This window comes from Lucilia sericata, unplaced genomic scaffold (genome assembly GCF_015586225.1).
Source record: "Lucilia sericata isolate MDLA Ls3-8-SP2 unplaced genomic scaffold, ASM1558622v1 Contig000608F_arrow, whole genome shotgun sequence".
In the NCBI taxonomy this organism is placed as follows: Eukaryota; Metazoa; Arthropoda; class Insecta; order Diptera; family Calliphoridae; genus Lucilia; species Lucilia sericata.
Genome location: NW_023994615.1, coordinates 54,545 through 79,102, shown reverse-complemented (window position 1 = coordinate 79,102; position 24,558 = coordinate 54,545). Strand labels below are relative to the sequence as shown.

At 36.7% G+C, this 24,558-nt stretch overlaps 3 protein-coding genes across 3 annotated transcripts; 2 read left to right on the top strand and 1 right to left on the bottom strand.

Annotated features, from left to right (window-relative positions):
• The first annotated feature begins 2,333 nt into the window (after nucleotides 1-2,333).
• On the top strand, nucleotides 2,334-2,954 carry LOC119606622. The gene has a single exon (XM_037960190.1). It carries the CDS (start codon nucleotides 2,334-2,336, stop codon nucleotides 2,952-2,954), a length of 621 nt encoding a protein of 206 aa, XP_037816118.1.
• Nucleotides 2,955-7,638: 4,684 nt separating this feature from the next.
• On the bottom strand, nucleotides 7,639-13,525 carry LOC119606625 (kynurenine 3-monooxygenase). The gene is made up of 7 exons (XM_037960197.1): nucleotides 13,079-13,525; nucleotides 9,041-9,350; nucleotides 8,888-8,975; nucleotides 8,410-8,830; nucleotides 8,110-8,340; nucleotides 7,882-8,043; nucleotides 7,639-7,823 (listed from the first exon to the last, which is right to left on the bottom strand). The coding sequence occupies exons 1-7, from the start codon at nucleotides 13,163-13,165 to the stop codon at nucleotides 7,725-7,727; spliced, it is 1,398 nt and encodes a 465-aa protein (XP_037816125.1). The 5' UTR covers nucleotides 13,166-13,525; the 3' UTR covers nucleotides 7,639-7,724.
• A 9,385-nt stretch (nucleotides 13,526-22,910) lies between these two features.
• On the top strand, nucleotides 22,911-24,295 carry LOC119606618. Its single transcript, XM_037960187.1, has 3 exons — nucleotides 22,911-23,103; nucleotides 23,160-23,481; nucleotides 23,743-24,295. The coding sequence occupies exons 1-3, from the start codon at nucleotides 22,994-22,996 to the stop codon at nucleotides 24,043-24,045; spliced, it is 735 nt and encodes a 244-aa protein (XP_037816115.1). The 5' UTR covers nucleotides 22,911-22,993; the 3' UTR covers nucleotides 24,046-24,295.
• Nucleotides 24,296-24,558: the final 263 nt, after the last annotated feature.

Here is a 24,558-nt window from a genome sequence, read left to right as displayed (position 1 = left end):
TTATGCAAAGTGGGACCATGATTAAGTTAGTACTTATAATATGTATATTTTTTGTTAGTTTAAGTAAATATGAGTGGTAGAGACGCACATTTTGATTTGATTGTTCACACACACACCTTTTAGATTTTGATCTATCTTCAAAATATAAAAAAAACGCACAAAATATTCACTAGCCTTCCTCGGAGAGGGAGTGAGCTTTATGGGAAGCTTTTTGATCTTGAAAATCGATTTTTTATTGAAGATCCCTAAGGTATGCAGCAGATTTGTGTCTTGCACAGTGTCTTGAAACAGACTTTATAACGACTAAAGACTTTTAGAGTCTTAATACTAAAGATCTTGACGAACTTTAACGTCTTTTTACTAAAGACTTTAACGTCTTTATACTAAAGACTTTAACGTCTTTATACTAAAAACTTTAACGTCTTTATACTAAAAGCTTTAACGTCTTTATACTAAAAGCTTTAACGTCTTTATAATAAAGACTTTAACGTCTTTATACTAAAGACTTTAAAGTCTTTATACTAAAAACTTTAACGCCTTTATACTAAAGACTTAAACGTCTTTATACTAAAGACTTTAGCGTCTTTAAACTAAAGACTTAAACGTCTTTATACTAAAGACTTTAACGTCTTTATACTAAAAACTTTAACGTCTTTATACTAAAAGCTTTAACGTCTTTATACTAAAAGCTTTAACGTCTTTATAATAAAGACTTTAACGTCTTTATACTAAAGACTTTAACGTCTTTATACTAAAAGCTTTAACGCCTTTATACTAAAGACTTAAACGTCTTTATACTAAAGACTTTAACTTCTTTATACTAAAGACTTAAACGTCTTTATACTAAAGACTTTAACGTCTTTATACTAAAGACTTTAACGTCTTTATACTAAAGACTTTAAAGTCTTTATACTAAAAACTTTAACGCCTTTATACTAAAGACTTAAACGTCTTTATACTAAAGACTTTAGCGTCTTTAAACTAAAGACTTAAACGTCTTCATATTAAAGACTTTTACGTCTTTATACTAAAGACTTTAACGTCTTTATACTTAAACTTTACCTCTATGTATTTTGTCTTAAATTGTGTTTTTGATTTAAAGGGTCAATTACAAAGCTTCTAAAGCTTTTAATATAAAGACTTAAACGACTTCATATTAAAGACTTTTACGTCTTTATACTAAAAGCTTTAACGTCTTTATACTAAAGACTTTAACGCCTTTATACTAAAGACTTTAACGCCTTTATACTAAAGACTTTAACGCCTTTATACTAAAGACTTTAACGTCTTTATACTAAAGACTTTAAAGTCTTTATACTAAAAACTTTAACGCCTTTATACTAAAGACTTAAACGTCTTTATACTAAAGACTTTAGCGTCTTTAAACTAAAAACTTAAACGTCTTCATATTAAAGACTTTTACGCCTTTATACTAAAGACTTTTACGTCTTTATACTTAAACTTTACCCTCTATGTATTTTGTCTTAAATTGTGTTTTTGATTAATAATAAAGTCAGTAAAGGGTCAATTACAAACCTTCTATATATTAATAATGGATTGGTATTATAATTATAAATCAATACCCACTTCAAATGTAAATAATCATTAAGGACTTTTTATAACTTGGCAAATTTTGAACCACATTCACACCGACAAATTAGCCAAGCAAACTATAAAAGAAATTTTCCAAAACATTTCACCTTGCAGTACAAACTTCAAGAGTAAACGACAACGTCATAATGGATATTTTGCGATCACCATATCATGAGGAAATACCTAAAGTATATAAGTATAAAACCTTTAAAGGAACCGAAATTCTTGTCGGACCTTATGCCAAAGTTATTGAATCGTTCGCTTCTTACATGAACTATACATTGGAATTGGTGGAAGAAAACAATATTAAAATGTCGGACATACAAAAAAAGATGGAAAAGAATTTCTATAATATATCACTGCACACCGCTACTTATGACAGTCGTTTTGCCCAGATCAATTTTTCTTATCCCCTGGAGTTTTCAGATACCTGTGTAATGGTACCGGCAAAGGATGAATTACCCAGGTATTGGTATATAGTCTGGCCTTTTGGTCGTTATATCTGGTCATTTTTGTTTATATCGGTGTTTTATGTGGCCTATGTGATGACATATCTCAAACATCCCTCACACTCTTATGGCAGTAATCTACTATATAGCATGTCTCTGGTAATGTACTGTTCCAATGCAAGTTTTCGTTTCAATAATATTCCCTTAAGGTTGCAATTATTTTACTCGTTAGTCATAATAATGGGTTTTATAATGTCTAGTTATTACTGCAGCTTTCTAACGATGTACAATATGAGACCGGTATTTCAACCGTTTATCAAAACCATTGATGATGCTTTGGAAGCAAATATAAAAATTCTCATTTCCAGCAATACTCTTGAGGATCTGAGAAATAATAGATATACGAATTTAACTCGTATATCGAAGCTATTGAAAGAAATGGGTCCTTCAAATATAACGGAAAAAATCAAACAAAAGAACCGCTCCTTCGCTTATGTTGTCACTCAAACTCAATGGATATTTATGTCACAGCTACAGGAAAATCTCATACAACCCATTTATCAACTATCGGACATTTGCTTTGGTAAGGTCTTCAGCACTTATCCTATACAATACGAAGCGAAATTTTCGAATACTTTGGATATGTTTATTTTGTACATTGTCCAAAGTGGCCTATGGCAACTTTGGGAAGAAGAGGCCTTCATTTTTGCTTTAAGTAATGAATCATTTGAATTGCTGGAAGATGAATATCCTATAGAACCCTTGAATATATATTATTTTAGAGTGGCTTGGATTATTTTAGTGATCGGTGTTGTGTTGAGTGTTATTTGTTTTATCGTGGAAATATTGGTGTTTAAATATGGACTAAGTTGTAAGATAAAGTTTATGAAAAACGAGATCAAAAGAGTATAATGCTTTACAGTTTTTATACTAAAGACTTTACAGTCTTTATACTAAAGACTTTACCGTCTTTATACTAAAGACTTTACAGTCTTTATACTAAAGACCTAACAGTCTTTATACTAAAGACCTAACAGTCTTTATACTAAAGACTTAACAGTCTTTATACTAAAGACTTTACAGTCTTTATACTAAAGACTTTACAGTCTTTATACTAAAGACCTAAGTTGTAAGATAAAGTTTATGAAAAACGAGATCAAAAGAGTATAATGCTTTACAGTTTTTATACTAAAGACTTTACAGTCTTTATACTAAAACTTTACAGTCTTTATACTAAAGACTTTACAGTCTTTATACTAAAGACTTTACAGTCTTTATACTAAAGACCTAACAGTCTTTATACTAAAGACTTTACAGTCTTTATACTAAAGACCTTACAGTCTTTATACTAAAGACCTAACAGTCTTTATACTAAAGACTTAACAGTCTTTATACTAAGGACTTTACAGTCTTTATACTAAAGACTTTACAGTCTTTATACTAAAGACCTAAGTTGTAAGATAAAGTTTATGAAAAACGAGATCAAAAGAGTATAATGCTTTACAGTCTTTATACTAAAACTTTACAGTCTTTATACTAAAACTTTACAGTCTTTATACTAAAGACTTTACAGTCTTTATACTAAAGACTTTACAGTCTTTATACTGAAGACTTTACAGTCTTTATACTAAAGACTTTACAGTCTTTATACTAAAGACCTAACAGTCTTTATACTAAAGACCTAACAGTCTTTATACTAAAGACTTAACAGTCTTTATACTAAAGACTTAACAGTCTTTATACTAAAGACTTTACAGTCTTTATACTAAGGACTTTACAGTCTTTATACTAAAGACTTTACAGCTTTTATACTAAAGACTTTACAGTCTTTATACTAAAGACTTTACAGTCTTTACACTAAAGACTTTACAGTCTTTATAATAAAGACTTTACAGTCTTTACACTAAAGACTTACAGTCTTTATACTAAAGACTTTACAGTCTTTATACTAAAGACTTTACAGTCTTTATACTAAAGACTTTACAGTCTTTATACTAAAGACTTTACAGTCTTTATACTAAAGACTTTACAGTCTTTATACTAAAGACTTTACAGTCTTTATACTAAAGACTTTACAGTCTTTATACTAAAGACTTTACAGTCTTTATACTAAAGACTTTACAGTCTTTATACTAAAGATTTTACAGTCTTTATACTAAAGACTTTACAGTCTTTATACTAAAGACTTTACAGTCTTTATACTAAAGACTTTACAGTCTTTATACTAAAGACTTTACCGTCTTTATACTAAAGACTTTACTGTCTTTATACAAAAAACTTTACTGTCTTTATACTAAAGACTTTACAGTCTTTATATTAAAGACTTTACAGTCTTTATACTAAAGACTTTACATTCCTTATACTAAAGACTTTACATTCTTTATACGAAAGACTTTATAGTCTTTATACTAAAGACTTTACAGTCTTTATACTAAAGATTTTACAGTCTTTATACTAAAGACTTTACAGTCTTTATACTAAAGACTTTACAGTCTTTATACTAAAGACTTTATAGTCTTTATACTAAAGACTTTATAGTCTTTATGAACAGTTAGTTAGTTGATAAGTTAAAATCGGGGAATAAAGACGTATTTTAATACATAAAACCGATTTACAATAAAATCGAAAATGAAGTGTTTTATTTTATTGACAATTTTAATAGTTTTAATTAATTTAATGGAAACGGTTGAGGCAAGAGGTGGTGGGGGAGGAGGAGGTGGTGGAAGAGGCGGAGGTGGTTTTGGAGGAGGTGGCAGAGGCGGAGGATTTGGTGGAGGTAGAGGCGGAGGTTTTGGTGGAGGTAGAGGAGGTGGATTTGGCGGAGGTAGAGGTGGTGGTCGAGGTTTTGGTTATGGTGGTGGACGAGGCTATGGTTTTTTTGGTGGGGGAGGTTTTATTCCCTTCCCTTATCGCCGTTCTCCATACTATGGACCATTTTATGGATTTTAATGGTAAACCTATTAATTAACACGTTCTCGTACATATATTATAAACAACAAAAAATACGTAAATATTTATTAATATTTTTAAGCTTTAATTTAGTATTTAATTTGAATTATTTGCAGTAACATCTTTTCTGTAAAATTTTCTACAATTATGAATATTTTTAAACAAAATTTACTTCTATTGTTCTTACTACTTGTGTTATTTGGTGTAAATTTATGTTGGTGCCAGCGAAGAAAAGGTTTCAGAGGCGCTTTTCGAGGTTATCGTGGTTTTGGTAGACGTTACGGTTATGGACCACGTTTCTATAGACGTCCATTTTTTCATGGCGGTGGCTATTATGGTAGTTTTGGTGGTGGTATAATAGGTTTTGGAGCACTACCTGTGCCAGTTCCAGTACCTGTGGCAGTGCCAGTGGCTGATGTAGATTATGATTATTATTAATTTATTTATATAAAATGTTATTCCTTTTTTTTGTATACTAAATTTAGTACTTCAGAAAGACAAAAAATAAAAACAATAATCTTAACAACTTTATATTAATGACTTTACAGTGTTTATACAAAAGACTTTACAGGTTTTATACTAAAGACTTTACAGGTTTTATACTAAAGACTTTACAGACTTTATACTAAAGACTTTGCAGACTTTATACTAAAGACTTTACAGTTGTTATGCTAAAGACTTTACAGTTGTTATACTAAAGACTTTACAGTTGTTATACTAAAGACTTTACAGACTTTATACTAAAGACTTTACAGTCTTTATACTAAAGACTTTACAGTTGTTATGCTAAAGACTTTACAGTTGTTATACTAAAGACTTTACAGACTTTATACTAAAGACTTTACAGACTTTATACTAACGACTTTACAGTCTTTATACTAAAGACTTTACAGTTGTTATGCTAAAGACTTTACAGTTCTTATGCTAAAGACTTTACAGATGTTATACCAAAGATTTTACAGTTGTTATGCTAAAGACTTTACAGTTGTTATACTAAAGACTTTACAGTCTTTATACTAAAGACTTTACAGTCTTTATACTAAAGACTTTACAGTCTTTATACTAAAGACTTTACAGTCTTTATACTAAAGACTTTACAGTTTTTATACTAAAGACTTTACAGTCTTTATACTAAAGACTTTACAGTCTTTATACTAAAGACTTTACAGTCTTTATACTAAAGACTTTACAGTCTTTATACTAAAGACTTTACAGTCTTTATACTAAAGACTTTACAGTCTTTATACTAAAGACTTTACAGTCTTTATACTAAAGACTTTACAGTCTTTATACTAAAGACTTTACAGTCTTTATACTAAAGACTTTACAGTCTTTATACTAAAGACTTTACAGTCTTTATACTAAAGACTTTACAGTCTTTATACTAAAGACTTTACAGTCTTTATACTAAAGACTTTACAGTCTTTATACTAAAGACTTACAGTCTTTATACTAAAACTTTACAGTCTTTATACTAAAGACTTTACAGTCTTTATACTAAAGACTTTACAGTCTTTATACTAAAGACTTTACAGTCTTTATACTAAAGACTTTACAGTCTTTATACTAAAGACTTTACAGTCTTTATACTAAAGACTTTACAGTCTTTATACTAAAGACTTTACAGTCTTTATACTAAAGACTTTACAGTCTTTATACTAAAGACTTTACAGTCTTTATACTAAAGACTTTACAGTCTTTATACTAAAGACTTTACAGTCTTTATACTAAAGACTTTACAGTCTTTATACTAAAGACTTTACAGTCTTTATACTAAAGACTTTACAGTCTTTATACTAAAGACTTTACAGTCTTTATACTAAAGACTTTACAGTCTTTATACTAAAGACTTTACAGTCTTTATACTAAAGACTTTACAGTCTTTATACTAAAGACTTTACAGTCTTTATACTAAAGACTTTACAGTCTTTATACTAAAGACTTTACAGTCTTTATACTAAAGACTTTACAGTCTTTATACTAAAGACTTTACAGTCTTTATACTAAAGACTTTACAGTCTTTATACTAAAGACTTTACAGTCTTTATACTAAAGACTTTACAGTCTTTATACTAAAGACTTTACAGTCTTTATACTAAAGACTTTACAGTCTTTATACTAAAGACTTTACATTCTTTATACTAAAGACTTTACAGTCTTTATACTAAAGACTTTACAGTCTTTATACTAAAGACTTTACAGTCTTTATACTAAAGACTTTACAGTCTTTATACTAAAGACTTTACTGTCTTTATACCAAAGACTTTACAGTCTTTATACTAGAGACTTTATACTAAAGACCTTACAGTCTTTATACTAAAGACTTTACAGTCTTTATACTAAAGACTTAACAGTCTTTATACTAAAGACTTTACTAAAGACTTAACAGTCTTTATACTAAAGACTTAACAGTCTTTATACTAAAGACTTTACAGTCTTTATACTAAAGACTTTATAGTCTTTATACTAGAGACCTTACAGTCTTTATACTAAAGACTTTACAGTCTTTATACTAAAGACTTTTCAGTCATTGTACTAAAGACTTTACAGTCTTTATACTAAAGACTTTACAGTCTTTATACTAAAAACTTTACCGTCTTTATACTAAATATTCTTCTGCAATAATTAAAAATACAAAAGTGTGATATTACATTAAAACTAAACTAATTTTTATTTACTAAATCTACAATAACTATTATTTACTTTCAAAGCGTACCTTCCATAGATTTTAACTTAAAAACTAAATTTAAAATCATAACTTTTAGCTATAAACACAGTAGCGGCCAAAACCAAAGCTGAGCTGGAAATAACATAAAACGTCTTGGAAAGAAACTGCAAAAAGAAAAATCATATAACTTTTATTTAAGAGAAAATTCTTCAAAAATTTTACCTCATCCTGCCATTTACGATTGGCAATACATTTACTATAAGGCATGCTGGTAAACGATACACTATTGTACAAAGGCACCCAAAAGCTGGGGAAATAACGAAACAGTGTAGTATCCAAAATTTTGCGACATTTAAAGGAGAAACGTTTAGTTAAGTCACGCATCTGGAAATGATAATAATAATAAATGAATTAGAAAGAGTTTGTGGAACCATACGAAATAATTCATACCTCCACATAATTATACATAGCCAGATCGCATATAGCATGAGCATCTTTACAGCGGGTTTCGGTAAATTGTTCTAAAGCCTTGGCAATGGTCATTTGTGGTTCGCCCAGTATGGAGAAGAATAAGGTACAATCTTCCATGCCAGCATTCATGCCCTGACCGTAATAGGGAACCATAGCATGGGCAGCATCACCCAAAATTAAAGCTTTATCACCATAATGATAAGGATTGCACTGGAAATTTATTTAAATAGAAAATAATAAAAATCGTAAATATGTTGGTAAAGCTTTAAATCCCCATACCTTAATCGATACCAAATGTTGGGGTTTCGATTTAAAGAAATCCTTAATCAAACACTCCTCCCCAATTAATGGCAACGCATCCGCATAATAACGCTTAAAGAATTCCACTAGTTCTTGGGGTGTTTTAATACTAGCAAAGACTCTGAAGGGCATGGATAAGGTCACGGTAAATGATTTATCTTGATTGGGTAAAGCTATCATCATGAATTCATCTCTAGGCCAAATATGCAAATAATTAGGAGGCATTTGAAATTCATCATTTTTAGCCGGAATACACAATTCCAAATAGCCATGTTCAATATATTCCTGAGAAAAATTGAAGCCCAAAGTTTTAGCCATTTGTTGGCGCACAGAACTGAAGGCACCATCACAGCCAACAATAAGATCGGCTGTAGCTTCAGAACAGTCTTCGGTATAGGGGCTATTAATACAAAACAATTTAAGAAACTTGTTTGAAAATCAACTCACAAAAACTTACTGCTGGAAAACCATATCGCCTTCTCTTAAATTAGCCGATTTCAATTTATGATCGAAATGATAATGAATATTTGGAAATTTTTCTCCCGCTATAACAGAAAAAAATTTAATTTATTTTTCCCCCATAAAATCACATTTTACCATTTCCCCTTACCATTTAATAAAACTTCATTTAAATGTTTACGTCCCACCGAATATAAACATTGATTTGTACAGGGATCATATAGTACCACAGATCGATTACCCTTGATATCATGCAACATGCGACCACGCATTGGTATAGCTGTCGATAACACTAACTCTTCTAAGCCCACTTCGGCTAAAGCTTTGCGTCCTCTTTGCGATAAAGCTAAATTAATACTACGTCCCTGTACCAGCTGAGAGGTGCGTATATCTTCACGGTATTCGTAGAGATGAACTTCATGACCTCGTCGTGCAAAATTTAAAGCAGCCAATGAACCCACCTAAAAACGAATAATAAACGTTATCAGATTGTTTTTCAAATATTTACATTTGTGTACTGTTTTCATGATTAACCATAATGTATGTATATAGTCCCCTGTGAAGAACGATATCTCTGTACACATTTGCAAAGTTTTGATAATGTTAAATTATATAATTTATTTTACTAAAAAATATTAGTACAAAATTACACCTTATGTTCCCCGAGAAACACTGTTTTTGGGAATGTAGGATATTTCACTCTAAAACTGATCTGATTCTCAATACAGGGGCCTTCCGCCCAAATCATTTCCTTTTTCATATCAGTATCATTTTCACATAAAGCATTGGCAATTTTTTAAGGAACGGGAACCTCCGGTGTGGGCTCTATAGCTACAGATTGTTGTTTAAGATCAACGCATGTCCGTTTACAGTATCAAAAGAAATCGGTTTGATCGACCAGCGGAAAGGCCAAAGAATAAAAATAACGTCAGAATAATTACGAGCCCGCCAACATGTTGCAAGATCAAGTGAAATCTATTTAGAAAATATAAGTTGGGAAGTTTTCCTCATCCGCATTATAGTCCAGATCTTGACCCGTCGATTACTACTTATTTCTATGCGGAAGGCTCTTCGGAACGCGCTTCAAAAATGGTCTCAAAACATGCTAATTAATAAATTTATATTGTACCAACTGTTCCATACAGTTTAAACTTATAAATCGGGCTTTGGTTTGGGAGATTTTGGGAAACAAATTATCGGGTAATCCCGAGAAACATTTATGCTTTTAAGAAAATTTGGAGAAAAATTAAAGATTGTTTAACTTTTTAACAATTGTGTAAAAAAATCATAATCTAGTCAAAATGGGAAGTTTTCTTTATCCGCATTATAGTCCAGACCTTGACCCGTCCATTACTACTTATTTCTATGCAGAACGCTCTCTAGAAGGCGCTTCATAAATGGTCTAAAAACATGCTAATTAATAAATTTATATTGTACTAATTGTTCCACACAGTTTAAACTTATAAATTGGGCTTTGGGTTGGGGGATTTTGGGAAATAAATTATCGGGTAATCCAGAGAAACATTTATGCTTCTAAGAGAATTTGGAGAAAAATTAAAGATTGTTTAACTTTTTAATAATTGTATAAAAAATCATAATCTGGTCAGAATCTTATAAAAAATAAGTTTCAGATTGTGGCCTTATATGGACTTAGGTTTTTAAGAATCGATCCTATTGTCGTTTACTACAACGATTCCAATTTGGATTCATTTATTATAATCTATATATTTATATCTATATATTTATATAAAAATGAAAGTGTGTTTGTATGTATGTATGTTTGTTTGTTTGTACTTTATAGACTGCTAAACGGCTGGACCGATTTTCCTAAAATGTTCATAGTTTCTTCCTGTATGCCTGGAAGGAACTATAGGCTACTTTTTATGTTGAAATTTCATGTGGGCGACGTGCCACGCCCATATTAAGAAAATATTAAATTAGTATATCTGAGATAATATAACAGTATCAATATAATTATTTAAGACAAAAAGTAGACGGCTTAGCATTAGGGGGCGTGGCACCTCACATATAAATTAAATACAAAAATTCGTTTATCTTGGAAACTATTACATTTGGAATATTAAAAATTTGCACGAGTAACTTTAACATCCATGTAAACATTTTGGGAAATAAATTGGCGGACTACCCATGAGGGGAGCAGCACCTCCCATATTAATACAATACAAAAATTAGTTTATCTGGGAAACTAATAGAACTAAATTTTTCAAATATTGCACTAAGAACATAAATATTCATCTGAACATTTTGGAAGAAAAAGAGCGGACTTTCGTCATGGGGGGGCTTGGAGTCCCCATATAAATTAAATAGAAAAATTCGTATATCTGAGAAACTATTAGAGCTAGAATCTTCAAATTTTAATTGAAGAACTTTGACATTCATGTGAACATTCAGAGAATAATGGGCGGACTTTCAATGGGGAGCTTGGCACCTCACATATGAAATAAATACAAAATTTCGCTTATCAGGGAAACTAATAGAACAAAATTCTTCAAATTTTGCAAGAAGAACTTTATTAGACATATGAACATTTTGAAGAAAAAAGGGCGGACTTTCATCTTGGGGGTTGTGAGTTCCCATATGAATTAAATAGAAAAATTCGTATATCTAAGAAACTATTAGAGCTAGAATCTTCAAATTCTACATGAAGATCTTTGATATTCATGTGAACATTTAGAGAATTACGGGCGGACTTTCAAAATTTCGTATATCTGGGAAAATATTCGATTTTTTTTGTCATCGATTACATTAAAATCTTAATTAACATTCGGAAAAATTGTATCTCTGGAAAACATTACAGTTAGAATCTTCAAAATTATTAAGAAGATTTTTTTATTTATATTGCTTTTAGGGTAGCAAAGCACACTGGGTATAGCTAGTACAGTTATAAGAGTATATATTTCGCCTATAACATGATCTCTCTACAATGTACATGAACGTACAAGTATATGAAAGAGTGACGTTTCTGACTGACTGATTATCGCTATATTTTGACGGTATATATAGTTTTGGTCGAGTAGATCCAATAAGCAGAGATTTTTGAAAATGTTGGGAGTAAAGACAGGTAAATTCGTATCTCCTAAACTAAAACAGATACAACAATAATGTTACACTTAACGTTATTTACTGAAAAAATGGCCGGACTTCTGTCTGTCTGGTACTTTTTCGAAATTCTTTTTAGGAGTGAACGGGTAAAAAAGAATTTTAAATTTATTTAAACTTATCCCGATGGAATGTGGACATATATGTGGGAATTTTTTGTACTTTTTGACTTTGTACCAGTTAATACTTTTAAAATTTTCTGTAATATTAATATACCCGAATTGGTGCTGAAAGTAAAACTGTTTATATATTAATTACACGACAGCGAACGTCGGGCGTTTCTTGAAAATATGACGGACTATTCATTATTAGAACTGCTATTACAACGGATAAACTGGCAAAAACCGGCTCCCGTCTACATTCAAGGGATAGTTCATGCTGCAAATCTCTTATTAAGCATATACTTTACTGGACTACTCAGACTAGCTGGTCATCCTTGATCGCCTGCTCGACATTAAGAATGATCTAACCTCTCTATGGTGAGCAAAGGTGTCCAAGCTTGGTAGGACTTTTAAGGGTGAGACTACATCTAAGATGTCTAAGCTTGGTAGGACTTTTAAGGATGAGACTACATCTGTTAGTAGGCATCCTTACAAGGTACTGTATTATAGGTACGCATTCTAGGAGTCTAAATCTACCATTCAACGACAACTGCAGGAGTTGTCACATCTAGGACGAAGATAAATCTATAGAACACTTAATTTTTCTATGCACTGGGAGGTTACTCTTTAACTCGATACTTGAGATAGAGACTGTTGAATATAATCCCTCGATATATTTTTTTTGTTTTTTTCAATCCTTAAAGTTTAAAACTCATTAAACAATTCGATTTTTCATAACTTAATCGTTTTTTGATTTTATTCTTTTATATATCCTTAATAAAATCCTTATGAATACTCTCCAAGGTGTAATTTTCAAATTGTAAATGTTTTAACCGATTTTTGTCGTTTTATTTTTGCTTTATTTCAGAATTTCAAAGTTAGACCACAAAAAATTGACCAATAATTCCACCCGCACTTTTGACAAAATTTTGTTTTATAAATCTTTATTTAATTGTTTAAACACCTACCAAACCGGCACCAATAACTGCCACTTTCATGGGAGGCATTGATAGATTAATACCATTACCGCTAGATTTAACGATTTTTTCCGACATGTTTTCTTTAATTCTTTTTTAAATTAAAAAAAAAATTATTCAGTAATAAATGACACTGTTATTTTTTACACTTTTACTTTTAAAATAATACTTTATCAGTTTTATTTAAATTTTTTAATTTGTTTATGATTATTTTGTTTTTTTTCTCTCAGTTCTTTACTCTTTCAAAGATGCGTAAAGAATGAAGTGATTTTCTGAAAAAGTTATCAAATTATATTATGAAAAAATATTTGTTGTTACAGCAAAAATTATTTAAACATAGAGATTAGACTTAAACTAATAAATGTATCCATGTTTGGATTGTCTAATGTTTATTGACTAAAATAAAACAACAACAACAAGGAGAAAAACTTAATTAATGTTCTTAGATGAAAAGTTGGTAACAAACTGTTTTATTGTTTCGTAGTCTAAATCTGAGGTTATAAAACGTGAAATAATCGAGACAGTTACTGGCATTGTCTATTTACATATGAGTCTTAGGGTTTTTCATGTTTGTAGTACATATCAAGTGTCTTTAGTGCATTTCTATTTGCATATTGATATGATGAATAGACTAAATAAACAATAGGTTCCAACGATGAATATTAAAAGCCCCTATAGTAGTAAGTATACAACTGATTCGATAAAGACTTTATCTATCATCATTAAGTTTATCACAGATTTCAAAAGTAATCTTCAAAATGATCAGTATTTTGAACATAACTAACTGATTGTAAACATCCATTCTAAAAGACATTGAAAATAATTCAAGTTATTGAAAGATCCCACGACGTATTTTTGACTAAATTTTTTTTTTTTTTTTTTGCAAATTTTTCAAAATTTTTTAAAAATATGTTAGACAATAAACCACACTACACACCAAAACGACAGTAGAGTATCTTTTCAAACCGTGTCACTCGCCCAAATAGCCCATTATTAAATGTGGTTTCAAATGTAGACTGAAGAAACCATAAAAGTATTAGAGTAAATTACACTTAATTTCAAATAACTTATTGACATTTTGGCGGGAAAAACATACAAAGTTTTAGTATTTAAAAAAATTCATATAATACTCGATTAACACCATATCCAATTATATTTAAAAAAATTCTTATTCAATTCAATGTATTTCAGAAATTTTTTATTCTATTTAAAAAATTTTGAAAAATTTCCATTTTAAATTTATAATTTTCAACCAAAAATTCTGATATACCATTAGAAATGGTGTAGTATCTGTTGAAACATTCCAAAATAGAGGCATGAAAAGTGAGCGAAGCAATCAAATCAAGTCAGTATTGACTGATAGATATGGTGCATCCATTATAAACAGTTTCTCGTATATTTTCAATGTCTTAAAGAGTCAATGAATTGTGAAAAAAAAATTAAAACAAGAAATTGTAAAAAAATATATTTAATAAAAAAATAACAAAAACATGCATTTAATATACAATCCATAAAAGTAAACAATAAACATCAATTGATTTCGAGAATTAACCACTGAACACCTCTTTAACCACTGAACATCTCTTTAACATTCTTTAAGAATTGGAAATTTGAATGTTTAAGGGGTAAAAAATTAGTGGAGAGGGTATATTGGTTTTGTGCTGATGTCTGTAACGCATTGAAATATTGGCTCTATATCCACCTTAAAGTATACCAATCGGCTCAGAATCATTTTCTGAATCGATTTAGCTATGTCCGTCCATGTACACACCCCCACCCCTCCCCCTCCGGAGCATGTTTCCTTAATGCAAAACTCCATCTTGGTGTATTGAAATCCCGGGATATAGAGGTGCTACGAATACCTCTAGTCTGCCGGGACTAAAATCAAATGTATCCTCGTCCTTTCCTTGGAATGATTTGACATGGGGTCTAACCAGAGTACCATGGGTGGCCGGTTGCTCACAGGACCTAGTCCTGACCGGTCAATCGGTTGAGGTTCCTTCGGGATCCACGTAGTGGCTGTGGTTTATACACAAATTCGCGGGGAGAGAATGTTGTTTTAAGGACTGATATATCCAAATGCCAAATATGTCTGGATTCTCTCTCCGGTGCTGTTGCCATCTCAACAGATGTCACTGGGTGATGTGACAAAGCAACTTATGCTGGATTCCTGAACCCGTTGAGTATCTCTTCGCGTAGTAGGGCACCAGTATATGTTGGGGAATTTTCAGGTTGACACTTGGTAGTTGCCTGTCATTCCGTACACCGTTCTTTATGGTCTGAGAATGGAACTGATGTAATTGGTGAACGATCGGGAAAGACTCCTCTGCCCGACAGGAGACTAGTACTGATCTAGTAGACCTTTTAATTCAGGGAAGTACTCGGTGCTGTTGCCATCTCAACAGGATTCATATTGTTTCATTCTACGCGACATATGGTTGAGGTCTGTTCCCTCAACACGTCGGTGCAATTATTAGGTTCGAATTGACTTTGGACATTTTTTACATCCTTTGTCACATTATCTGACATACAGAGGGATCCTGATTTATTGGCTGGATATTTCGGGCTACCAAATACGTCTCTAGGTGTTGTTGCCGATCACTCAATCTCAGTAGTGTGGTTGGGCGGGCTTTAAGAGGTTAAGGAATGCACTGGAATGGGTCATTAGTTGATGGGGATTGCATTTTAAATTATGAAATCTTGTATACCGGAAGATTGATTTCACCTGATGTTGGGATTTGTCGCCCCTTCTATTGACTTTAGACCAGTGATTGTTTTTTCCTTGTCGGGGTTTGCATTGGGATTGATTCCATGCTGCCTGTCATTCCGCAACGGGGCTACTATGACAAGAGTTTAGATAGCTCGAGTTCTTCAGCAAAGTGCTTGTACATGGACCGGCTTAGCCATGTACAAAAATTGCCACCTGAGTTCTTCAAAGAAGGATTCAGGGGCACGTGGTAAACCGTCTCTAGTCTACCCAGTGGATGAAAAAGGCCGTTATGGCAGGTGTTCACGTTAAACTCTCGACATTCGGCAACAGCACCGAACTTATCCCTCTATTACCGTATATTAGTCTTTTAACCAACATTTTTTTCTAGCGAGTTTGTGTCTAAAGCTCTCCGGGACCAGACAAAGTCCGAAATTCTGCCCTGTGAGCTACCGGTTATCGTGGTACTCTCTAGTTCGGCTCCAGGTTAAATCATTACGAAGAAAGGCAGACGATACATTTAACACCACCACTTTATAGTCCCAACAGACTAGAGGTACTGATAGCACCTCGTTTCCCCCAGATTCCAATCACACCATGATGTGGGAAGTTCATCAAGTTAATATACCCCAGGGGAGGCATTCCTCAAGAATATCGGTATTACCACAAAATTTCTCATATATAAATCTAATATCAACTAGCTTTACCCAGTGTGCTTTGCTACCCTAAAAAACCCACTTAACGATTTTGAAGATTCTAACTGCAATAGTTCTCTAGATTTACAATATGTTACATATTAGAGATGCCAAGCAAATTACTGAAAGTTCGCCAATTTCTATCTATTTATGAAAAATTTGAATAATATTATAGTTTCCAAGATATACGAAATTTTGTATTTAATTCATTTATGTAGTGCCAAGCCCCCAATTGAAAGCTCGCCTGTTATTCTCTAAATGTTCACATGAATGTCAGAGTTTTTTATGTAAAATTTTAAGATTCTAGCTCTAGTAGTTTCCAGATATACAATTTTTCTATTTCATTCATGTGGGGGCTTCAAGCTCACCAGATGAAAGTCCGATCTTTTTCCTCCAAAATATTCAGATGATTATTGAAGTAATTTCAGCAAAAATTGAAGAATCTAGTTCTATTAGTTTCCCAGATAAACGAAATTTTATATTTAAGTCATATGGGAGTTGTCAAGTTCCCCATTGAAAGTCCGCCCGTTATACTCTAATTGTTCAGATGAATGTCAAAGTTTTTCAAGTAAATTTTGAAGATTCTAGATCTAATAGTTTCTAAGATATACGATTTTTTCTAATTAATTCATATGGGGGCTCCACGCCCCCCATATGAAAGTCCGCCCGTTTTCCCCCAAAATGTTCAGTTGAATATTAAAGTAATTTATGCAAAATTTGAAGAATCTAGTTCTTTTAGTTTCCCAGATAAATGAATTTTTGTATTTAATTAATATGGGAAGTGCCAAGTCCCCCATTTAAAGTCCGCCAATTATTCCCTAAATGTTCACATTAATGTCAATGTACTTCATGTAATATTTAAAGATTCTACATCTAATAGTTTCTCAGATATAAGAATTTTTCTATTAAATTCATGTGGGGGTTTCAAGCCCCCAAGATAAAAGCCCCGCCCTTTTTTCTCCAAAATGTTTAGATGAATATTAAAGTAATTTGTGCAAAATTTGAAGAATCTAGTTCTATTAGTTACCCAGATAAACGAAATTTTGTATTTAATTAATATGGGAGGTACCAAGTCCCCCATTGAAAGTCCGCCCGTTATACTCTAATTGTTCAGATGAATGTCAAAGTTCTTCAAGTAAAATTTGAAGATTCTAGCTCTAATAGTTTCTCAGATATACGAATTTTTCTGAATTTTTTTTTTTTGAAATTTCAAAATAAAAAGTAGCCTATAACCTATTCCAGACATAGAGGAATACGCTGTGAAAATTTCAAGAAAATCGGTTCAGCAGTTTTGTAGTCTATAACGTTCAAACATACAAACAAACACACATTCATTTTTATATATATAGATAGATAGCAATAGTAATACCAATTAAAATCTACATCGGCCCACAATTGACCATAACTCCCATATAAGGACCACTTCCGAATCTAAAATTAGTTGCGACCAAAGTTGTAAGTTCATGTCGAAATTAGTTGAATCGTTTTGGAAAATCGGAATATTGCACAATATCAGACAGCCTACTGGAGCTGTATTGAAATCATGATAAGATTTTATCACTTGTCTATATTAAATTGATGTAGTCCATAGAAATAGTATACACGAGTTCTTTATATTAAAAAAAAATATTATAAAATTTCATTTTATTTTAAACTAAAAGAATACTAACGTTTGTTTATTTAATTTCAAGAAGAGAAAAAAATTAAAATTCCTAAAATGCATAAAAACGTTAAATTAAAAGCATACTTTGTACAAAAGATAAGATAAACGAAACATAAATAAATGCATTCATAAAAGAAATATTTCATCGTAATATTCATAATAGACTAAATTTAAGGCAATATAAGACGACTTAAAAGTGAGTTGCAAAAAAATATCAATAGATCTTAGAACATTCACGTTATCTGTGAGAGAAATTTCCCTGTTCTTATAATTATTTCACTTACTGTCTCATTTATCTATTGTTATTTTCTATTTATATAGATTTCGCCATTATTTGACCTTGCAGAGATTTTTCAACTGTTCCAGACTAAACAACTACGCAAATTTTATCACTTTCTTGCAAAATCGCATTTTTTGACTTTTGTTTTTCTGTAGTTTAAAGAAATCTTATTTGCAATTGTACTTTGCTACTCAGTGTTTAGTTATTTTTTTGTTTAAACATGCTAAAAAACACGTTAAAATTTCAAATGAAAATCATAAAACTTATTTGAGGTAAAACTCATAATGCCCTACGGCTCCACTAAGTGACTTTTAGGTAGATAAATTGTTAATAATACATATTTAAAAATTTTTAAAGATAAGTATAACTTTTATAAGATATGAATAACTGTAACCGAATACTCTTAAAGTGGTATGCTCTGAATCATATGGGTATCAGGATACTCGGTTGTTTTTGTTGTAACAGGTTGGCTGTAACTGGATGTTCTTCCCTGGGTTCCGGTTGATACAGCTGTTGCTGAGTTGACAATCTTTGGCCGATTGAGAAGCGGAGATCCAATTGTCATGGGAACGCTCGGTGAGTGTCGGTGATGAAAGAACGAAGGGAGGGCGAGCGAGAGCGAGCGAGCGAGCGAGGAGCGAGCGAGCGAGCGAGCGAGCGAGCGAGCGAGCGAGAGCGAGCGAGCGAGCGAGCGAGCGAGCGAGCGAGCGAGCGAGCGAGCGAGCGAGCGAGCGAGCGAGCGAGCGAGCGAGAGAGCGAGCGAGCGAGCGAGGAGCGAGCGAGCGAGCGAGCGAGGGAGCGAGCGAGCGAGCGAGCGAGCGAGCGACGAGCGAGCGAGCGAGGAGAGCGAGCGAGCGACCGAGCGAGCGAGCGAGCGAGCGAGCGAGCGAGCGAGCGAGCGAGCGAGCGAGCGAGCGAGCGAGCGAGCGAGCGAGCGAGCGAGCGAGCGAGCGAGCGACCGAGCGAGGAGCGAGCGAGCGAGCGAGGCGACCGAGCGAGGGAGCGAGCGAGCGAGGAGCGAGCGAGCGAGCGAGCGACGAGCGAGCGAGCGAGCGAGCGAGCGAGCGAGCGAGCGAGCGAGCGAGCGAGCGAGCGAGGGAGCGAGCGAGGAGCGAGCGAGCGAGCGAGAGAGCGAGCGAGCGAGCGAGCGAGCGAGCGAGCGAGCGGGAGCGAGCGAGCCGAGCGAGCGAGCGAGCGAGCAGCGAGGAGCGAGCGACGAGCGAGCAGCGAGCGAGCGAGCGAGCGAGCGAGCGACCGACCTACCGAGCGAGGAGCGAGCGAGCGAGCGAGAGAGCGAGGCGAGCGAGAGAGCGAGCGAGCGAGCGAGCGACTAGCGAGCGAGCGAGCGAGCGAGCGAGCGAGCGAGCGAGGAGCAGGAGCGAGCGAGCGAGCAGCGAGCGAGAGCGAGCGAGCGAGCGAGCGACGACCGAGCGAGCGAGCGAGCGAGAGCGAGCGAGCGAGCGAGCGGCGAGGAGCGAGAGGGAGCGAGCGAGCGAGCGAGCGAGCGAGCGAGCGAGCGAGCGAGCGAGAGCGAGCGAGCGAGCGAGCGAGCGAGCGAGCGAGCGAGCGAGCGAGCGAGCGAGCGAGCGAGCGAGCGAGCGAGCGAGCGAGCGAGCGAGCGAGCGAGCGAGGAGCGAGCGAGCGAGCGAGCGAGCTAGCGAGCGAGCGAGCGAGCGAGCGAGCGAGCGAGCTGACGAGGCGAGGAGAGATCGAGCGAGGAGCGAGCGAGCGAGGAGCGAGCGAGCGAGCGAGCGAGCGAGCGAGCGAGCGAGCGAGCGAGCGAGCGAGCGATGCGAGCGAGCGAGCGAGCGAGCGAGCGAGTCGAGCGAGCGACCGAGCGAGCGAGCGATGAGCGAGCGAGAGCGAGCAGCGAGAGAGCGAGGCGAGCGAGCGAGCGAGCTAGCGAGCGAGCGAGCGAGCGTAGGAGCGAGCGAGCAGCAGCGAGGAGCGAGCGAGCGAGCGAGCGAGCGAGCGATCAGCGAGCGAGCGAGCGCGAGCGAGCTGACCGAGCGAGCGAGCGAGCGAGCGAGAGAGCGAGCGAGCGAGGAGCGAGGAGCGAGCGAGCGAGGAGCGAGCGCAGCAGCGAGCGAGCGAGCGAGCGAGCGTAGCGAGCGAGCGAGCGAGCGAGCGACGAGCGAGCGAGCGAGCGAGGCGAGCGAGCGATGCGAGCGAGCGAGCGAGCGAGCGAGCAGAGCGAGCGAGCGAGCGAGCGAGCGAGCGAGCGAGCGAGCGAGCGAGCGAGAGCGAGCGAGCGAGCGAGCGATCGAGCGAGCGAGCGAGCGAGCGAGCGAGCGAGCGAGCGAGCGAGGAGCCGAGCGAGCGAGCAGAGCGAGCGAGCGAGCGAGCGAGCGAGCGAGCGAGCGAGCGAGCGAGCGAGCGAGCGAGCGAGCGAGAGCGAGCGAGCGAGCGCGAGCGAGCGAGAGCGAGCGAGGAGACGAGCGAGCGAGAGCGAGCGAGCGAGCGCGAGCGAGCGAGCGAGCGAGCGACCGAGCGAGCGAGCGAGCGAGCGAGCGAGCGAGCGAGCGAGGAGCGAGCGAGCGAGCGAGCGAGCGAGCGAGCGAGCGAGCGAGCGAGCGAGCGAGCGAGCGACCGAGCGAGAGAGCGAGCGAGCGAGCGAGCGAGCGAGCGAGCGAGCGAGCGAGCGAGCGAGCGAGCGAGCGAGCGAGCGAGCGCAGCGAGGATGCGAGCGAGCGAGCGAGCGAGCGAGCGAGCGAGCGAGCGAGCGAGCGAGCGAGCGAGCGAGCGAGCGAGCGAGCGAGCGAGCGACCGAGCGAGCGAGCGAGCGAGCGACCGACCGAGCGAGCGAGCGAGGAGCGAGCGAGCGAGGAGCGAGCGAGCGAGCGAGCGAGCGAGCGAGAGCGAGCGAGCGAGCGAGCAGCGAGCGAGCGAGCGAGCGAGCGAGCGAGCGAGCGAGCGAGCGAGCGAGCGAGCGAGCGAGCAAGCGAGCGAGCACCGAGCGAGCGAGCGAGCGAGAGAGCGAGCGAGCGAGCGAGCGAGCGAGAGAGCGAGCGAGCGAGCGAGCGAGCGAGGAGCGAGCGAGCGAGCAGCGACCGAGCGAGCGAGCGAGAGGAGCGAGAGAGCGAGCGAGCGAGCGAGCGAGCGAGCGAGCGAGCGAGCGAGGCAGCGAGCGAGCGAGCGAGCGAGCGAGCGAGCGAGCGAGAGCGAGCGAGCGAGCGAGCGAGCGAGCGAGCGAGCAGCGATAGAGCGAGCGAGCGAGCGAGCGAGCGAGCAGCGAGCGAGCGAGCGAGCGAGCGAGCGAGCGAGCAGCAGGCGAGCGCGAGAGAGAGCGAGCGAGCGAGCGAGCGAGCGAGCGAGCGAGCGAGCGAGCGAGCGAGCGAGCGAGCGAGCGAGCGAGCGAGCGAGAGAGCGAGCGAGCGAGCGAGCTAGCGAGCGAGCGAGCAAGCAAGCAAGCAAGCAAGCAAGCAAGCAAGCAAGCAAGCAAGAAAGCAAGAGCGAGCGATCGAGCGAGCAGCGAGCTAGCGAGAGAGATCGAGCGATCGAGAGCGAGCGAGCTAGCGATCTAGCGAGCGAGAGATCGAGCGAGCGAGCGTAGGCGGATCTAGCAGCTATCGATCGAGGAGCGAGCGAGCGAGAGATCGAGCGAGTCTATTCGATCTATCTATCGACTATATCGATCTATCTATCTATCTATCTATCTATCTATCTATCGATCTAATCTATCTATCTATATCTATCTATCTATCTATCTATCTATCTATCTATCTATCTATCTATCTCACATTTGGCCAAATGTGTTTTCAAGTTATTAAATGATTAGCTTGGGAAATACCATATCGATTTCATAAATTTTCCCAAAAATTGCAAAATACATTAGTTTAAGTAAAACCTTTATTAATTTACCTAAACACCTTTTCTTTTTTTTTTTTTCCGGGTTTTAATTAGGATGGCGGTCCAGAGAAAACCCCACCAACCGACCTATACCTTCATATAGAAGTTGGAGCATCCGGACTTAATTTCATCAAAAGTATTAATGGTCTCCACCAGAAAAAGTTTTAGAGTTTTAATGGTCTCCACCAGTAAATATTTGAGTTTAAATGGTCTCCACCAGGTTATATCGTGAGTATTTTATGGTCTCCACCAGTTAAATACATAACCTCACTCTGAGGTAAAACGAAAGCACGCGTTTAATGAAGACAACGCATAACTTAGAACAGTTATACGAAGTAGTGCATTAAATTAGTGCGGGGTGAGAAGTAATTCTGTCGAAAGCCCAGCAACAAGCACAAGCCTGACCGTCCTTAAGAAATAAAAACGATGACGCGAGAGTTGTTCCCCAACTCAGACCTGAATTACAACTGTAAACACCTTTTCTAGTTAAACAAAATGTTTTTTAAGGTAACGATTCATTACAAATGTTCCACTTCCGTTTTCCCACTACTTTTGCATTACAACTCTGCTACCACAAATATAGAGATGGGCGATAACTATTTTGTTATCGTTATTTTAAAACAGCTGTTTACATTTTTCTGCCACTGCAGTATTCCAAAGGAAAATATTTGGGAATGTAAATAAACAAAAATTGTTCCAAATAAACAAAAATATGTTATCATTAGTAGCAGATTATGATACCAGCTCTTCTTCATCGAGCAGTGAAGAAGATGAAACAGAAAACGAAGATGCCGAGAGCACCAAAACATCTAAAAAAGACAGGTAAGTTGAAAGAAATCTAAAAGTAATCTAATTAATTTATAAAATTTCTCAATTAGCTTGACAACATCAGCTGAGACATCGCCACCACCACCCTTACTCTTGCCTAGTGCCAATGTATTGCTTGGAAGCAGTTCCTCCAAGACACCGGGAGATGTTTTTAACAATCCATTTTTGGAGGCGGAAAAATTAGAAATAGATAAACTACAGAAACATGTTAAAATGGTTGATTCGGAAAATCACTTGCTACAGAAAAATGGCCGTAAAATATGTTGGAATAATCGTAAGGGACGCTGTAGATTTGGTAATAAATGTAAATATGCCCATGATTCGGATTTGGTGGAGACGAATGCGGGAGTTGATGTACATAATAAACAAAGTGTAAGTAAAGAGTCATATAAAATCATATAAAATTTAAAGAAATTTAAATTTAATGGTTATGTTTAGACATGACTATGAGCTTAAAATTTAGTAGTTTTTCATGAACCTAAAATATCTTAATGTTTTAAAACTAATTCAATGATCCATCCCATCCCATCCATATATCTATCTATTTACAGAATTGTGAAATGTTTATGGTGAAGTGTAGATCAAATTCCCACTTTTATTTGTTTTTTATTTATACTTTCTTTATACTTACAGCTTAAAACACCTGCCACCACAAAGACATTTTTAGCCAAAGCCGCCTCAACTTATTCTCATGAAGAGCACACCGCCCAGCCGGAAGTGATAACAAGTGATAATAAAAATCGCAAACGTCCCGGTTTGGGTGATAGTATTGTACCGGGAAAACGTGTTATGAAAACATATCAACAAACCAAAAATCAACATAACACTTTTCAGATAACACCCTCCGGCTGTAAACTCACTGAACAGCTGAGATCACTGGGGGACCAAGTAGATTTTATTAACTTAATTATACGCAAAGAGGGATCTAGTTTATAACTAACATCGTCGGAAGGGGGAAATTCAAGTGATAAACGTAAATGAGGTTTAGTTAACCAACAAAGGCCCAAAACTGGACGATATTCAGATGAAGACAGCGAAGATGTTTTGTCATTAACCAACTCCATATCATCGGCAGCGATAATATCGGATATATCGTGATCATTGAGAGCAGCAGCGAGAGAAGCTAGAAAATAAGTAAGAATATGAAAATAAATGAAATAAATATTACAACAAGTAGAACATACTAGTGGGTTTTGTTTCATTTGGGGACGAGGGCAGTAGTGATAGATTTATACAGATTACGCTAATGTAATGATGACGCACTAAACGATTAATATTTTGACTTAGCCGGGATAACAGCCATTTGCCCGCTAAACGATTGCTTTCGGCTTTGAGAAGAAACCAAACAGCCGGCAAAGAATCTATTACTATCAGCTTAATAGCGCTTACATCTGAATTTCCTTGTTCTAATTGTTTATGCAATTCTTCCAGCATTTCGACAACACCTTG

What these genes read in the sequence shown, in the direction of transcription:
- LOC119606622 (XM_037960190.1), top strand. Translation starts at nt 2,334, where the DNA reads ATGAGACCGGTATTTCAACCGTTTATCAAAACCATTGATGATGCTTTG.
- LOC119606625 (XM_037960197.1), bottom strand. Translation starts at nt 13,165, where the DNA reads ATGTCGGAAAAAATCGTTAAATCTAGCGGTAATGGTATTAATCTATCA. An exon ending in CAGTTATTGGTGCCGGTTTG is followed by an intron (nt 9,351 to 13,078) that starts GTAGGTGTTTAA and finishes ATTCGTTTTTAG; the next exon opens with GTGGGTTCATTGGCTGCTTT. An exon ending in GGCGATATGGTTTTCCAGCA is followed by an intron (nt 8,831 to 8,887) that starts GTAAGTTTTTGT and finishes TTGTATTAATAG; the next exon opens with CCCCTATACCGAAGACTGTT.
- LOC119606618 (XM_037960187.1), top strand. Translation starts at nt 22,994, where the DNA reads ATGTTATCATTAGTAGCAGATTATGATACCAGCTCTTCTTCATCGAGC. An exon ending in AAAACATCTAAAAAAGACAG is followed by an intron (nt 23,104 to 23,159) that starts GTAAGTTGAAAG and finishes TTTCTCAATTAG; the next exon opens with CTTGACAACATCAGCTGAGA. An exon ending in ATGTACATAATAAACAAAGT is followed by an intron (nt 23,482 to 23,742) that starts GTAAGTAAAGAG and finishes TTATACTTACAG; the next exon opens with CTTAAAACACCTGCCACCAC.